At 41.0% G+C, this 16209-nt stretch overlaps 1 protein-coding gene, 1 long non-coding RNA gene and 1 pseudogene across 3 annotated transcripts; 2 read left to right on the forward strand and 1 right to left on the reverse strand.

Annotated features, from left to right (window-relative positions):
* Positions 1 to 524: 524 nt before the first annotated feature.
* On the forward strand, positions 525 to 6168 carry LOC110537455 (cytoskeleton-associated protein 2). Of its 2 annotated transcripts, none has more exons than XM_021623515.2 (7): positions 525 to 741; positions 1122 to 1189; positions 1289 to 2070; positions 4236 to 4590; positions 4697 to 4757; positions 4938 to 5208; positions 5379 to 6168. In XM_021623515.2, the coding sequence occupies exons 2-7, from the start codon at positions 1145 to 1147 to the stop codon at positions 5653 to 5655; spliced, it is 1791 nt and encodes a 596-aa protein (XP_021479190.2). In that variant the 5' UTR covers positions 525 to 741; positions 1122 to 1144; the 3' UTR covers positions 5656 to 6168. The 2 variants fall into 2 exon arrangements, with proteins under 2 accessions (XP_021479190.2, XP_021479192.2); XM_021623517.2 differs by lacking the exon at positions 525 to 741 and adding an exon at positions 793 to 960.
* On the reverse strand, positions 4879 to 6779 carry LOC118937661. Its single transcript, XR_005034946.1, has 2 exons — positions 6329 to 6779; positions 4879 to 5682 (listed from the first exon to the last, which is right to left on the reverse strand). It is a non-coding gene; the product is annotated as an uncharacterized LOC118937661 (long non-coding RNA).
* Positions 6780 to 7799: 1020 nt separating this feature from the next.
* On the forward strand, positions 7800 to 14194 carry LOC110537456 (annotated as a pseudogene).
* The last annotated feature ends 2015 nt before the right edge of the window (positions 14195 to 16209 follow it).

Here is a 16209-nt window from a genome sequence, read left to right on the forward strand (position 1 = left end):
CCAATGAAGTATCAAAAAATATTTCAAATGGTGGACTCCAAGTTGTAGAAACATCTCACGGATGATCAATGGAAACAGAATGCACCTGAGCTCAATTTCAAGTCTCATTTTCTATTTTGTAAAATGTTATTAACACATTTCCTTTAAAAACAGCTCATACATTTTTTACATCATTTCATACATACAAACGGCAACAAAGCATAAAACACAGCATTTGAAAGTTACATTTAAATTTGTTAAAATGTACATGTTAAAATTACATTAAAATCAATAAAAACAACATAGCATACTTGTAATTACCATCTTCACACTTGGTTATGAACGCAGCAATACACAATTGATCTCGGTCAATAAAGCAGCATGTAGGTGATTCTGAAGTTGGATTACCGTAAGGGCGTTAATCAGTCTATACATTTTTTTTTATACAAGTTATGTCAAATGTTGTCTTCCTCTCTGGTCTGGGTGTAGCAGTCAGACAGTATTTTAGGAATTCTATTATGGTTCAAACATTCAAAAGTACAGACGTATGCCTTCATCGCAGATGAACCCGCCCAAACCTCCTCCAAATTGTCCTATGACCTAATCTCGAGACATTCGATTGGCTAAATTGAGTTTTCCCGACAACATCTCGACCAATCTCATTTTCCGTAATACAGCGCCAATGTTGAATCGGGGTTTGTTTTGCGAGGGACGTTTTAGCTGGCGGTTTTTATTTTTGTCTACAATACATTGAATCAGAAGGTAAGCGCGATTTGAAATTGTCTACTATTATCTACTTTGCTATTGAAATGGACACCCGTATTTTGAAGTTTTTCAGCTAGCTAATACATTTAGCCAGTTTAATCTACGTTTTGCAAGCCAACGTGGTCGAAAAAACGGCTTTCGGCTAGCTATCTAACAATACTAATATCAAAGAGTATTATTATTATCATTATTACTAGAGGCTAAGCTGCTAGTTAGGTGGGTAACTAGCCATATAGATGACTAAACAGAGAAGACATTTTAGTAGTCAGCTAACGTTATACAAGCTGAATTCCTTTGTAAAACACATTTTTTTCCCCTGGCTTTTTAACTATTTATTCATGCTCTGTTACTGAACAAGTATATTTGTAAATATTTAGGGGGTCTGCCATTTGTGACACCAATGACAATGGATACAGTTACACGAAAGAACACCAACTTCAAAAAGGTAATGTAGCTCTTTTTTTCTCTCTTTTTTCTGTTAGGCCTACTACTTTTTTGTACAATGTATTATTTCTTGTTTCTTTGTCCTGTCTGCTATTATTAGGGTAACAAAGAGAATGCCAGACCAGCAAGTGGAACCACTAAGCCCTTTATTACCAGAGCTGCTCCTACTAAAACAGTGGCAGCTCCATCTGCCCCTCTGCATTCCAAGAGCAATAAAAAGGATGACTTGGGAAAGGGAGAAGATGCTCTGAAGAAGGTCAAGATGGCAACAGCTGGCGATACAAAGAGACGCAACACTTTCAGCCAAACCTTACTCACCAAACAGGCTGTCAGACAGAGAAAACTGGTTGCAGAGGCCTCAGAGCCAGCTACCGTCCCAGCTAAACCTGTCCCTGGCACCTACAAAGGCAAGGTTGTCCAATCCAAAATAAGCTCCTTCAGGAAGCCTAGTGGCCTGGAGGGAGGGGTAGAAAGCAAAGCTGCTACCAAGACCTCGGCACCCAAAGCTGAAAGCCAAAGGCCTGGGAATTTGACAAAGATCAGGCCCAAAGCTGTTGATGACTTGCCTCAGCGTTCCATGTTCAAGCCCCCTCAAATATGTCAACCCTCAAAATCCAAGTCTGTGTCCAATGGGCCTCCTCCAGTCTCCAAGTGCCCAGCCACATGCCGTCCAACAGGCTTTTGCTCTGCAGTCCCTCCTGCCAGAATGGCTCTACTTACCACAGCTCTCCAAAGTTCCAGTAGGTCTGCCATGACATCAAAGGGGAAAGAGCTGCCACAGAGAACCAAGCCTAAGATGACAACTGACAAAGTTCGCAAGCCTCTGGTTGCCAGCACCCTAAGCCAGTACAGGGCTACCACAGAGACTGCTGAAGAGAAAAGGTTTGTCATTTTTGTTTAACATTCTTGAATTGTCCAATAACTGATATTTTTGGTACTTTTGTCTACTGCTCAAAATAGTTGTAACCAGTGGTGTAAAGTACTTAAGTAAAAATACTTTAAAGTACTACTTAAGTAGTTTTTTGGGTTATCTGTACTTTACTATATATATATTTTTGACAACTTTTAATTTAACTTTTGAATTCCTAAAGAAAATAATGTACTTTTTACTCCATGCATTTTCCCTGACCCGCAAAAGTGCCCATTACATTTTGAAATCTTAACGGGTCAGGAAAATGGTCCAATTCACACACTTATCAAGACAACATCACTGGTCATCCCTACTGCCTCTGATCTGGTCAATCAATAAACACATGATTTGTTTGTAAATTATGTCTGCGTGTTGTAGTGTGTCCCCGGTTATGTGTAAATTCATATTTTTTTTAAACTTAAATTGTGCCGTTTTAGTTCATATATATAGATATATAGATATAGATAGATAGATAGATATACTGCTCAAGAAAATAAAGGGAACACTAAATAACACATCCTAGATCTGAATGAAATATTCTTATTAAATACTTTTTTCTTTACATAGTTGAATGTGCTGACAACAATCACACACAAATTATCAATGGAACTCAAATTTATCAACCCACGGAGGTCTGGATTTGGAGTCACACTCAAAATTAAAGTGGAAAACCACACTACAGGCTGATCCAACTTTGATGTAATGTCCTTAAAACAAGTCAAAATGCAGCCGCCAACTCCTGGACAGTCTGTGGTGCAACGTGGCGTTGGTGGATGGAGCGAGACATGATGTCCCAGATGTGCTCAATTGATTTCAGATCTGGGGAACGAGCGGGCCAGTCCATAGCATCAATGCCTTCCTCTTGCAGGAACTGCTGACACACTCCAGCCACATGAGGTCTTGCATTAGGAGGAACCCAGGGCCAACCGCACCAGAATATGGTCTCACAAGGGGTCTGAGGATCTCATCTCGGTACCTAATGGCAGTCAGGCTACCTCTGGCGAGAACATGGAGGGCCCTGTGCGGCCCCCCAAAGAAATGCCACCCCACACCATGACTGACCCACCGCCAAACCGGTCATGCTGGAGGATGTTGCAGGCAGCAGAACATTCTCCACGGCGTCTCCAGACTCTGGCACGTCTGTCACATGTGCTCAGTGTGAACCTGCTTTAATCTGTGAAGAGCACAGGGCGCCAGTGGCGAATTTGCCAATCTTGGTGTTCTCTGGCAAATGCCAAACGTCCTGCACGGTGTTGGGCTGTAAGCACAACCCCCACCTGTGGACATCGGGCCCTCATACCACCCTCATGGAGTCTGTTTCCTGGTGTACTGGCCTCTCTCCTGGTAGCGCCTCCATGCTCTGGACACTACGCTGACAGACACAGCAAACCTTCTTGCCACAGCTCGCATTGATGTGCCATCCTGGATGAGCTGCACTACCTGAGCCACTTGTGTGGGTTGTAGACTCCGTCTCATGCTACCACTAGAGTGAAAGCACTGCCAGCATTCAAAAGTGACCAAAACATCAGCCACGAAGCATAGGAACTGAGAAGTGGTCTGTGGTCACCACCTGCAGAACCACTCCTTTATTGGGGGTGTCTTGCTAAATGCCTATAATTTCCACCTGTTGTCTATTCCATTTGCACAACAGCATGTGCAATTTATTGTCAATCAGTGTTGCTTCCTAAGTGGACAGTTTGATTTCACAGAAGTGTGATTGACTTGGAGTTACATTGTGTTGTTTAAGTGTTCTCTTTATTTTTTTGAGCAGTGTGTGTGTGTGTGTGTGTATATATATATATATATATATATATATATATATATATATATATATATATATATATATATATATATATATATATATATATATATATACACACACACACAATTTGAAATTATTTTTACTTTTAACTTTTGATACTTACGTATATTTTTGCAATTACATTTACTTTTGATACTTAAGTATATTTAAAACCAAATTATTTTAGACTTTTACTCAGGTAGTATTTTACTGAGTGACTTTCGCTTTTACTTGTCATTTTCTATTAAGTTATCTTTTTATTTTTACTCAAGTATGACAATTGGATACTTTTTCCACCACTGGTTTTAACTGATGTTTTTAATCATTGACTGCCAGAGCAAAGCTGGCGGAGTGGCTGGCATCCAAGGGAAAGACTCTGAAAAGGCCTCCCATATCGGCAGTGGCACTCCCAAAGTATAAACCAGCTGTGCAGCCCGAGCCTGAAGTCCACGCAGTATCCACAGCCTTCTCATCACAAAAGACCAATGTTGAGCCTCATTTCTCTGATCAGACGTCACAACAACCTGGTCCTGAGCCTGAACCGACTGTTCGGCCTAAAAATGACCAGGTGGTCCCTGAGCAGGAGGCAGCCTGTGCCTCAACTCCACTGATAATGAACACGACGCTGGACTTGCTTGACAACTCTGATACATATTTTCTCCCTATTGATCCAGAGGTTCAAATGAATGATGTAAGAAACATTCTTTGTTTAGTAATTTATTTTTTTGGTACTGTAATTTTTTTCATCAAAATTCTTAAATATAACCTAACCACCACTGTCTTGTATCTTATCACAGGTTGTGGTCAACCTTTGTGATGCTTTGGAGGCATTGGAGACGCCCTCAGCAAGTGTGGATGGTAAGTTTTGTGGTCAGTGCATTTACATTCACAGTAAACAGTCAAATTTACTTGCTCACTTGGCATCATCTGCCTGATTCAAATCATGCAACTGTAAGGTTCAAATCATGCAAGAGTAACATTTTATCATGTTAACTTTATTCATGTGTTATTCATTGGTGTGTTCTTTTTTTCTTTTAGAGCCACATGAGAAAAAGGAATCTGAAGAGAAAATTGTGGAGGCTGAGACAAATTATGGATTTGAAGAGAGGAATGAGTTTGCTGAGAATAATTTTGACAGGTCTGAAGAAGTGAAAAGTGAAGTAGGAGAGGGAGCTTCAGAGCAGAAAGTAAGGAAGGGTTATATTGAGGAAGTTGATAGTGATTATGATGACGAATGCTTGATGGAGACTACACCAGAGGGAGCCTCCATAGTGAAATACAATCTGAAGACAACGCCATACCTTCAAAGGTGATATTTCTTATCTTAAATACCTATTTTAAAATCACTTCCATACAATTATTGGAAATACTGGAGGTCATGGAGAACATCACTACTTCACATCTCTATATTGAAATGTATATTAAACTGAACATGGCTGTCAACTAACCACACAATTCTGTCTATCTTTCCCCTTCTAGTGTTAAGAGAACAATCAACACTGAAGCATGTGCAAGTGGTTCCAAGCGAAAAAACACCATCAAAGATCTGAAGTTCCTGACACCAGTCCGTCGTTCCTGTCGTATCCAGCGCAAGTCATCCCACCTGCCTGGGATGCTGACAGACCACGACACCTGTGTGTCCTCACTGGCAGAGCTGGTGAATCTGGACGACGATGCCAGTGCTTACATCTACAGGAGGAACCCTGCTCTCCTGGAGGACCTGCCTGACCATCCCAAAGACCTGGAGAGGATCTGAGTCTTTGGATGAGTGGGATGAGGAGGTCTGAAAATGAATAGAAAAAATATGGAACTGATGGGCACTTTACAAAGGGGTTTTAAAATAATGAAAATAGATTATTTGCTGTTTTACCATCCATAATGGTTGTTAATCCAAATTGTGATAATATGGGCTTTGTGTGGCAAGATTTACTAATACAATAAGACTGGGTGCCTCAATTCGGCATGCCTTTTTCTGTTTTCTGTTGTTACTTCTCATAAGGAAGGGACATTTGCCATAGCTTGATCTGCTACACCTTCACTTTTATTCGCTGTATGCATTCTCTCTGCTGTCTTACTGTGTTTGTTTTATGAATGTATTGTTTATTTTAATGCAGAGTTGATCATTTATCTATCACTAGGTTTCTACCATAGATAAATTACGTACAGCACACCTTTTATCACCTTCAAATCATCTGGTAGGAAATAAAGAAATGTGTGTTGTACATCCAGGAAAAGTGACACTATTCAATAAAATTATACCAAAATGGTTCTCTGGTGGAATTATTACCTTTGAAATGGGAAATCATGCAATAACATACCTTAACAAAGAAATGTATTCATTGATTACTCACTGGATCCAACTAACCTTCTTTTGGACTGTAATTTTAGTCAAATAGGGATATGGTAAGTTAAAAAATACTGTCCTATACCTGGCTAACGAGTTTCGGAGGGCCAAACATGAACCATGTCAAAACTCCTTTGAAATGTCTTGTGTGGATAGTTGTGCAGGCATGTGTTGATCCGAAGGGCGCAAGGAAAGCTAATATCAGTATTGGAACCCTGAGGTGATATGAACAGGACAGTGACAAACATGCGTACTGAGTTACGTTAGCAAAGCATTGTGGGAAGGCCGTGATTTAATCGCGCGTCGCGTTGATTCCTCCAGGCCACATAAAGCACTGTTGCGTGTGAGTCCATTTTTTCCTAATTTCTGGATAAATTAATATTGAAGTAAATTACTTTTGAAAAGCATTATACTACCATAAGCAAACCATGGCAAACTTTTGCGCAGCTCCAAATTGCACCATAAAAAGTAATAGGTCAGCATCGCTATTCTTCAGGTTTCCAATGCACACTGAAAGGTACGTTAAGACGGTCTTCCATGCTTGACTTTGCACGTTATTAAGCTAACTAACGTTAGCTGTCAGCTAAATATGTGCACTGTGCAAGCTATTTGGCTAGCTTGTAGCTAGTTTTGCAGCATGCTAGCAGAATAATAGTATAACCAGACTTTTGGGGTTTGCAAATCAGTACGTTATTAAAACATACAGCAAGCTGCTTGCTAGTGTTACACAATGTTTTAGTTTGCATGTTATTGTCAACACAGCACACAATGTTATTGTGTGATTATACCATTAACTATAGCAATCATGTCTTCAGTATTTTAATAACTAGTTATTCAATCTCATTCAATGATCGCTAAATATATAAATGAGAACTGTTTTTTTATAAAAAAAAAAAAAAGTTGTATCCATGAGGAGCTCTTACAGGAAGTCAGAGAGGGTTGTTTTTCTCATTGGTCACTGACGTCAGTGTTTGAATAACTCGTTCTTAATGTTCAATCTCATTAAATGAAGCTAAATGTATGAATGAGAATGGTTTGTTTTGTCTGTTCTGCACAGATGCAAGCAGTGGGTGGAAAACTGTCATGGCAAGGATCTTGAAGATAAAACACCTGATCAGCTGAACAGACACTACAGACTTTGTGCTAAGCAATTTGAACCATCTGTGATTTGTAAAGCAGTAAGTGATACTGATGCAATTTGCTTGGCATTTGTTTTGGCCTAGCTGAAACGTTTAACATTTGAAATTGATGTAGTTGAACAGAGATGTGTACTTATTTAGTGCTACACACACCCATCAAATAGGTAGTTTAATAAATCGTTCATATTTCCAGAGTTCCTACAGGACAAGGTTGGTGTGGCATTATCCTTCAGCCATCTTTGATTTATCAAGCCAGCTCAATAAGCCACAGAGTAGGCAACACGAGGATTAAAGACCTGGTAGGGGTTTCTTTTCCATTTAACAAATCTCTAGTCATACTCAATGTATTGAAATCAAACAGCTTGTTATTGTTTCTCTTGCTATTATATTCTACAGAGTGAAGATGAAGCAAGGCAAATGAAATTGAGGAAAAGTAAGTTGTGCATCTTATGTTGAGGCTGTTTCAATGTACAGTGTATTCAAACCCCTTGACTTTTCCACATTTTGTTGCATTAGCCTTATTCTAAAATTATTAAATTAATTTTTTTTCCTCAATCTACACAATACCCCATAATGAGAGCAAAAACAGGTTTTTAGAAATGTTTGCAAATTTATTTAAAATAAAACTGAAATATCACATTTAAATAAGTATTCGGACTCTTTACTCAGTACTTTGTTGAAGCAACTTCAACAGCGATTACAGCCTCGAGTCTTCTTGGGTATGACGCTACAAGCTTGGCACACCTGTATTTGAGGAGTTTCTCCCATTCTTTCTCTGCAGATTCTCTCAAGCTCTGTCTGGTTGGATGGGGAGCGTTGCTGTACAGCTATTTACAGATCTCTCCAGAAATGTTTGATCGGTTCAAGTCCGGGCTCTGGATGGCCCACTCAAGGACAGAGATTTGTCCCAAAGCCACTCCTGTGTTGTCCTGTTGGAAGGTGAACCTTCGCCCCTGTCTGAGGTCCTGAGCACTCTGGAGCAGGTTTTCATCAAGGAGCTCTCTGTACTTTGCTCCGTACATCTTTCCCTCAATCCTGACTTGTCTCCCTGCCACTGAAAACATCCCCATAGCATGATGATTATGCTGCCACCACCACCGTGTTTCACCGTAGGGATGGTGCGAGGTTTCCTCCAGACGTGATGCTTGGCATTCGGGCTAAAGAGTTCAATCTTGGTTTCATCAGACCAGAGAATCTTGTTTTTCATGATCCTTTAGGTGCCTTTTGGCAAATTCTAAGCGGGCTGTCATGTGCCCTTCACTGAGGAGTGGCTTCCATCTGGTCACTGTATTGGCCTGAATGGTGGAGTGCTGCAGAGGAAATGGTTGTCCTTCTGGAAGGTTCTCCCATCTCCAGAGGAAATCTGGAGCTCTGTCAGAGTGACCATCAGGTTCTTGGTCACCTCTTTGACCAATGCCCTTCTCCACTGATTGCTCAGTTTGGCCTGGTGACCAGCTCTAGGAAGAGTCTTGGTGGTTCCAAACGTCTTACATTTAGGAATGATGGAGGCCACTGTGTTCTCGGGGACCTTCAAATCTGCAGATTTTTTTTGGTACCCTTCCCCAGATCTGTGCCTCGACACAATCTTGTCTCTGCGCTCTATGGACAATTCCTTCAACCTCATGGCTAGGTTTTTGCTCTGACATTCACTGTCAACTGTGGGACCTTTATATAGACAGGTTTGTGCCTTTCCAAATAATGTCCAATCAATTGAATTTACCACAGGTGGACTCCAATAAAGTTGCAGTAACACCAAGGAAGATCAAAGGAAACGATGCACCTGAGCTTAATTTCGAGTCTCATAGCAAAGGGTCTGAATACGTATTTAAATATGCTATTTTTTATTTGTAATACATCAACAACAAAAAATATAACCTCTCTTCTCTTTGTCATTATGGGGAATTGGGTGTAAATTGAGGGGGGGATTATTTCAATTTTAGAATAAAGCTGTAACATAAAATGTGGATAAAGTCAAGGGGTCTGAATACTTTCTGAATGCTTTGCAATGCAATAATATTCTAGGTTTAAATTGAATGACTAGTATGGATGTATTTCCCTTTTCATCATGAGACAATGCCCTATCACTGAGGCTAGGTAACACGGTCACCACCGATTAAATCCATGATTATCGAAAACTTCAACAAGCATTTCTCAATGGCTGGCCATGCCTTCCTCCTGGCTACTCCAACCTCGGGCCAACAGCTCCCCCCCCTGCAGCTACTCGTCCAAGCCTCTCCAGCTTCTCCTTTATCCAAATCCAGATAGCAGATGTTCTGAAAGAGCTGCAAAACCTGGACCCGTACAAATCAGCTGGGCTTGACAATCTGGACCCTCTATTTCTGAAACTATCCGCCGCCATTGTCGCAACCCCTATTACCAGCCTGTTCAACCTCTCTTTCATATCGTCTAAGATCCCCAAGGATTGGAAAGCTGACGCAGTCATCCCCCTCTTCAAAGGGGGAGACACCCTGGACCCAAACTGTTACAGACCTATATCCATCCTGCCTATCTAAGGTCTTCGAAAGTCAACAAACAGGTCACTGACCATCTCGAATCCCACCGTACCTTCTCCGCTGTGCAATCTGGTTTCCGAGCCGGTCACGGGTGCACCTCAGCCACGCTCAAGGTACTAAACGATATCATAACCGCCATCGATAAAAGACAGTACTGTGCAGCCGTTTTCATCGACCTGGCCAAAGCTTTCGACTCTGTCAATCACCATATTCTTATCGGCAGACTCAGTAGCCTCGGTTTTTCTAATGACTGCCTTGCCTGGTTCACCAACTACGTTGCAGACAGAGTTCAGTGTGTCAAATCGGAGGGCACGTTGTCCAGTCCTCTGGCAGTCTCTATGGGGGTGCCACAGGGTTCAATTCTCGGGCCGACTATTTTCTCTGTATATATTAATGATGTTGCTCTTGCTGCGGGCGATTCCCTGATCCACCTCTACGCAGACACCGTTCTGTATACTTCTGGCCCTTCCTTGGACACTGTGCTATCTAACCTCCAAACGAGCTTCAATGCCATACAACACTCCTTCCGCTGCCTCCAACTGCTCTTAAACGCTAGTAAAACCAAATGCATGCTTTTCAACCGTTCGCTGCCTGCACCCGCACGCCCGACTAGCATCACCACCCTGGATGGTTCCGACCTAGAATATGTGGACATCTATAAGTACCTAGGTGTCTGGCTAGACTGCAAACTCTCCTTCCAGACTCATATCAAACATCTCCAATCCAAAATCAAATCTAGAGTCGGCTTTCTATTTCGCAACAAAGCCTCCTTCACTCACGCCGCAAAACTTACCCTAGTAAAACTGACTATCCTACCGATCCTCGACTTCGGCGATGTCATCTACAAAATAGCCTCCAATACTCTACTCAGCAAACTGGATGCAGTTTATCACAGTGCCATCCATTTTGTTACTAAAGCACCTTATACCACCCACCACTGCGACCTGTATGCTCTAGTCGGCTGGTCCTCGCTACATACAGTGCATTGCGAAAGTATTCGGCCCCCTTGAACTTTGCGACCTTTTGCCACATTTCAGGCTTCAAACATAAAGATATAAAACTGTATTTTTTTGTGAAGAATCAACAACAAGTGGGACACAATCATGAAGTGGAACGACATTTATTGGATATTTCAAACTTTTTTAACAAATCAAAAACTGAAAAATTGGGCGTGCAAAATTATTCAGCCCCCTTAAGTTAATACTTTGTAGCGCCACCTTTTGCTGCGATTACAGCTGTAAGTCGCTTGGGGTATGTCTCTATCAGTTTTGTACATCGAGAGACTGACATTTTTTCCCATTCCTCCTTGCAAAACAGCTCGAGCTCAGTGAGGTTGGATGGAGAGCATTTGTGAACAGCAGTTTTCAGTTCTTTCCATAGATTCTCGATTGGATTCAGGTCTGGACTTTGACTTGGCCATTCTAACATCTACAAGTCCATGCTAGGTAAAGCTCCGCCTTATCTCAGTTCACTGGTCACGATGGCTACACCCACCCATAGCACGCGCTCCAGCAGGTGTATCTCACTGATCATCCCTAAAGCCAACACCTCATTTGGCCGCCTTTCGTTCCAGTTCTCTGCTGCCTGTGACTGGAACGAATGGCAAAAATCTCTGAAGTTGGAGACTTTTATCTCCCTCACCAACTTCAAACATCTGCTATCTGAGCAGCTAACCGATCGCTGCAGCTGTACATAGTCTATCGGTAAATAGCCCACCCAATTTTACCTACCTCATCCCCATACTGTTTTTATTTATTTACTTTTCTGCTCTTTTGCACACCAATATTGCTACCTGTACATGACCATCTGATCATTTATCACTCCAGTGTTAATCTGCAAAATTGTAATTATTCGCCTACCTCATGCCTTTTGCACACAATGTATATAGACTCTTTTTTTTCTACTGTGTTATTGACTTGTTAATTGTTTACTCCATGTGTAACTCTGTGTTGTCTGTTCACACTGCTATGCTTTATCTTGGCCAGGTCGCAGTTGTAAATGAGAACTTGTTCTCAACTAGCCTACCTGGTTAAATAAAGGTGAAATAAAAAAATATCACAGGACCCACATAAGCAAAAAGTTACACTAATCTTATTTTTAATCAATATTACTTTATTTTCCTATAGAGGACTCTGTGGACCAATCAAAGACTAGCAAAGATGATGGTGAAGGCCAAGATGACTCTGAGACAAACCACCCCCCCTAGCTGACCTCTGAGGAGAAGAAGCACAGAGAATATCTCAAATCACTATTTGAAGTTTTTCTGGTGTTGTGGAAACAGAACATACCTCTGAATAGACATACTGAGGAGTGCGACGGTCTCACTCCAAGCAACTTCCAGACATTGTTGGCGTACCGAATGAGGTGAGTGCCATATCCCCATATTCTTAAGTTTTTTTTTAACCAGGCCAACTGCTTGCGGGAGAAGTTTGTGGGATTCATTCCTTTTGAGGGAGATGAGGAGACCCTGATGGAGAGGCTGCTGACTGAGGTGACAAAAAAATGTGGCTTGAATATGGACTACTGCAGAGGGCAGGCCCACTTAAGCTCCTGTTTGCATTCTTGCAAAATGAAAGCCATTGCAACCAAACTCACAGAAGTATCCCACAGCAGTGCACACACACCAAGTTCCACCTGTGCCTTGAAAGTCTCACTGGCAAGTGGAGTGGCTTTGACAGGCATTCAGATTGTCATGTCTACTTTCAAGAATATTGATTATTTTGGAATCTCTACTGCTCTGCGTAGATGGTGTTCATGACGATGAAGATCTGAGGTTGAATGACCAAGACACACATGATGCCTTGGAGATAGAGGCTCTGGCTGATTTTGAGTTTGTTGCAGCGTTGGTGTTTTTCAGTACAACCATGTCATTCACAACAGCCTTCGGCAAGAACTTGCAAAGGCCAACGATAGAAGTCTACTTTGCTGCAAGCAGCTTGACCGCTGTGTTGCACTTGCTGAACGAGGTCTTGGATAACATTGAGGGGTACCATGATTTCTACCTACTTGAGAAAGCACCGCCCAGAAGCTGGAACAGAAATCCAGCCCGAGAGCTACTTCAAAGAGCACCTGACTGCCCCAGTGGTGAGCCAGGTCATCAAAGAACTGAACAACCTCTTTTCTGAGAACCACCTTAACGCCCTGAGATATTTGACGCTCGTCCCTGCTGTCATGGGGCAGCTGAAATTCAACATGTCTGAAGATAACAACGTGGAGATGTACAGGAACGACCTTCCCAACGCAGACACTCCCCCTGCTGAGCTTCACTGCTGGAGGGTGAAGTGGAAGCATAGGGGCAAGGTGACCCTGCCCTTCACCGTCCATGAGACGCTGCAGTTTTGCTGAAGTGAAGTTCTTCCCCAATGTGCTTGCATTCTTGAGGGTGCTCAGCAACCTGCCAGTCCTGGGCCTTGAGGATGTCGACGGCAATGCTTCTTGTAAATGTTTTCAGATGTACCTGCAGAACACACCTGACAAACACAGATTCCAAGAGTCTGGCATTTCTAAACATACATTATAATGCCAGACATGACCTGGACTTTATGGTTGATGGTTATGTTAAGATGTACCCTCACAATGAAAGTTAAATCCAATTAATTTCATGACCCTAATGAGCAAGAATGCCAGCCTGTTGACTTGTTCTTGTATAAATTGTGGTCTGTCTTCAGCATTTGTGACGAGCTGACCTCTTACTTATTGGATGTTTGATATGTTGACTTGAAACCACTTATTTTGGCTGTATAAAGTTGATCAATGACCATTGCAAGTTTGAGGGAATCATTAGATTTAGTATGCACCAAAACACTTAGTTGAAACTAAAGTTTTTTGTGATTTGAATTTATGTATAGGTCATTTTTTAAATGTTTATGCAACTGGTTATGTAAATTATAGAACTGAAAATGTATTCTTATTACATAAGTCTTCTGGAAGTACTTTCTTCTAAGACCAATGTGCTTGAAATACAGTTACATTTGTGTCATTTAGCAGATGATCTTATCCAATGCGACTTACAGGGGCAATTAGGGTTAAGTGCCTTGCTCAAGGGCGCATCTTCAGATTTTTTTACCTAGTCGGCTTGGCGATTCGAAACCAGTGACCTTTCGGTTACTGGCCGAACGCCCTTAACTGTTAGGCTACCTGCTTTGATCTAAGACTGTGTTCTTTCTTGTAAGAATGATTACAAATAAAGATCAACGTTTTTGATTCAGTCTAATAAGAATTGCTATTATTGTCATACATTTATTTACACCATTTTATTGTGTGATAGCTGCATTTCTGAAATAAATTGTTGAAAATGTTTCTTTCCTCATTGACTTTGATCACACAATTCACAGTAAAGTGCATTTTTTTCTCAATGTATGTCTATGATGTAGCTATTTCTGTTATAACCACCGTTTTCAAAGCTTTTAATAGGCTTTTTTGACAACCATGAACTCGTTCAGTCATCTTGTCACGTGACAAGTAGGCGTTTTATGAGGCCTCGTGGTATTTCGATATAATTTACTCGGTTGTCATATGCGGAACTTTAAAAAATACAGCTATCAAAATACATTTGTTATTACAATCGTACTGATACGCCACTGCATACACATAGAAGGAAAAATACAAAGATATACAATTGAACACATTGTACTGAGATCAGAGATCAATGCGCCAAGCGGTGTCGATTTCCGCTTTACAAAGGTGTTCTTCCTGGTTTAGGAACACTCGGGCAACTACACCGCTCAACAAATCAACTTTTTACGGAATGAAATAATTAAATTACCTAGCTAGGTACAAAGTTAATTTAAAGACTTTGTACAAATATTAAGCTAAAGATTCAATACGGGTGGATTTCGGATTAATTGCACGATGCACGATTTATTCTGAACCAGTGAGTGCATGGATCCCAAAATGCCCAACCGCTGTGCCGCACCAAATTGTAATATCTATACAGATAAATCAGACGTCCCATTTTTCAGATTTCCATTGGACTCGGAGCGGTAAGTGCAATGTAATTGGGTTAGATGTAAGTAGTGTACAATCCACTACAAACTATACTTTTTAAAGTAAAATTGTTATTCTTAATTAGCTAACTAGCTAGCTGGCTGATCCATTGAAACCTCTAGAGCTTGCTAGTTAGCCTAGCTTGTGCTAACGTTGATGGTAATGGCAAAGATGGGTTGTTTGCTAGCCAGCTAGCTAGCTTGCTAAAAGGCTACATTGTGGTTAAGGAAACCGTATTATTTGCGTAACGTTAAGGGTGAATTAGAAGTATGTTTTAGTGAAAGGGTGGTCCCTGGTCATCCCTCAAAGTTATGAAAGTTATCTTTAATCTGACAACATCCTCTTCATATGTTGTACTGTAGCTAGCTAGCTAAATTGGGTAGTCAGATTAATCAAGTTGTAATACACAATTCATTGGTATCAGTAATGTAGTCGTAAAACAAAGGTGGGTAAACTATAAACTCCAGTGGGCGATCGAGATCAGACGAACCACCACCAATATAAACCAAAAAATTACAATTTTAGAACTGCATTGTTTGATTCCATTTTCATGCAGGTCAATAGGGAAGGCCTACTGTAATTTTATGTAGTTACACAATGCACATCAGGTCGCCCTCAGAAAAATATTTATTAGGACTGGACACTAGGAAAGTCCAGAGAAATAAGATGTGGAGATCTTTATATTGAAATGTTATCTTTTTAATCACGTTCATGTTCTTAGTATCTCATGTGAGCTGCACTGCAATTCTATATTGTAAAATGCCAAATAGAATACAAATAGTTGTATTGTATATGCATTTGAATAGAACATGTTATTGTGTTTTGATACAATTACAAATTCTCTCAGGGATCCCATTTTAAAATGCAGAGGACCCCAAGTTTGGTAACCACTGTAACCTTGCTTCCTCTCTCTGTGTGTCTACTCTGCTGCCTTCTGCATTGCAGCCTGCCTCACCCCAGTCTGCCTCACCACTGTCTCTCACTACTCGCTATAAAGCAAAGTTATTTTATGTGAATCTATGTAGCCCATCTTTTGTTAAGATTATAGCTAGCTTAATTTCAGTCAATTGTTCCTGCTGAGGTCAAGATCTGTTTGTTAGCTTCTAACGCCATCCTTCTAGCCCAGATAGCCATCTAACTGAAATATCAGCGACTATTTGCCAGTTGTACACTCATTCTCAGAGTAGTTTTTATTTTTTATTTTTTTTGGGGGGGGGGTGTCTGACACGCAGGAGTCAATGTAATTGCTCAAATATACTTAACTATCAAAAGTATAAATCATTTAAAATTCCTTATTAAGCAAACCAGACAACACCATTTTCTTGTTT

The sequence above is a fragment of the Oncorhynchus mykiss genome, chromosome 12 (assembly GCF_013265735.2).
Source record: "Oncorhynchus mykiss isolate Arlee chromosome 12, USDA_OmykA_1.1, whole genome shotgun sequence".
Classification (NCBI taxonomy): Eukaryota; Metazoa; Chordata; class Actinopteri; order Salmoniformes; family Salmonidae; genus Oncorhynchus; species Oncorhynchus mykiss.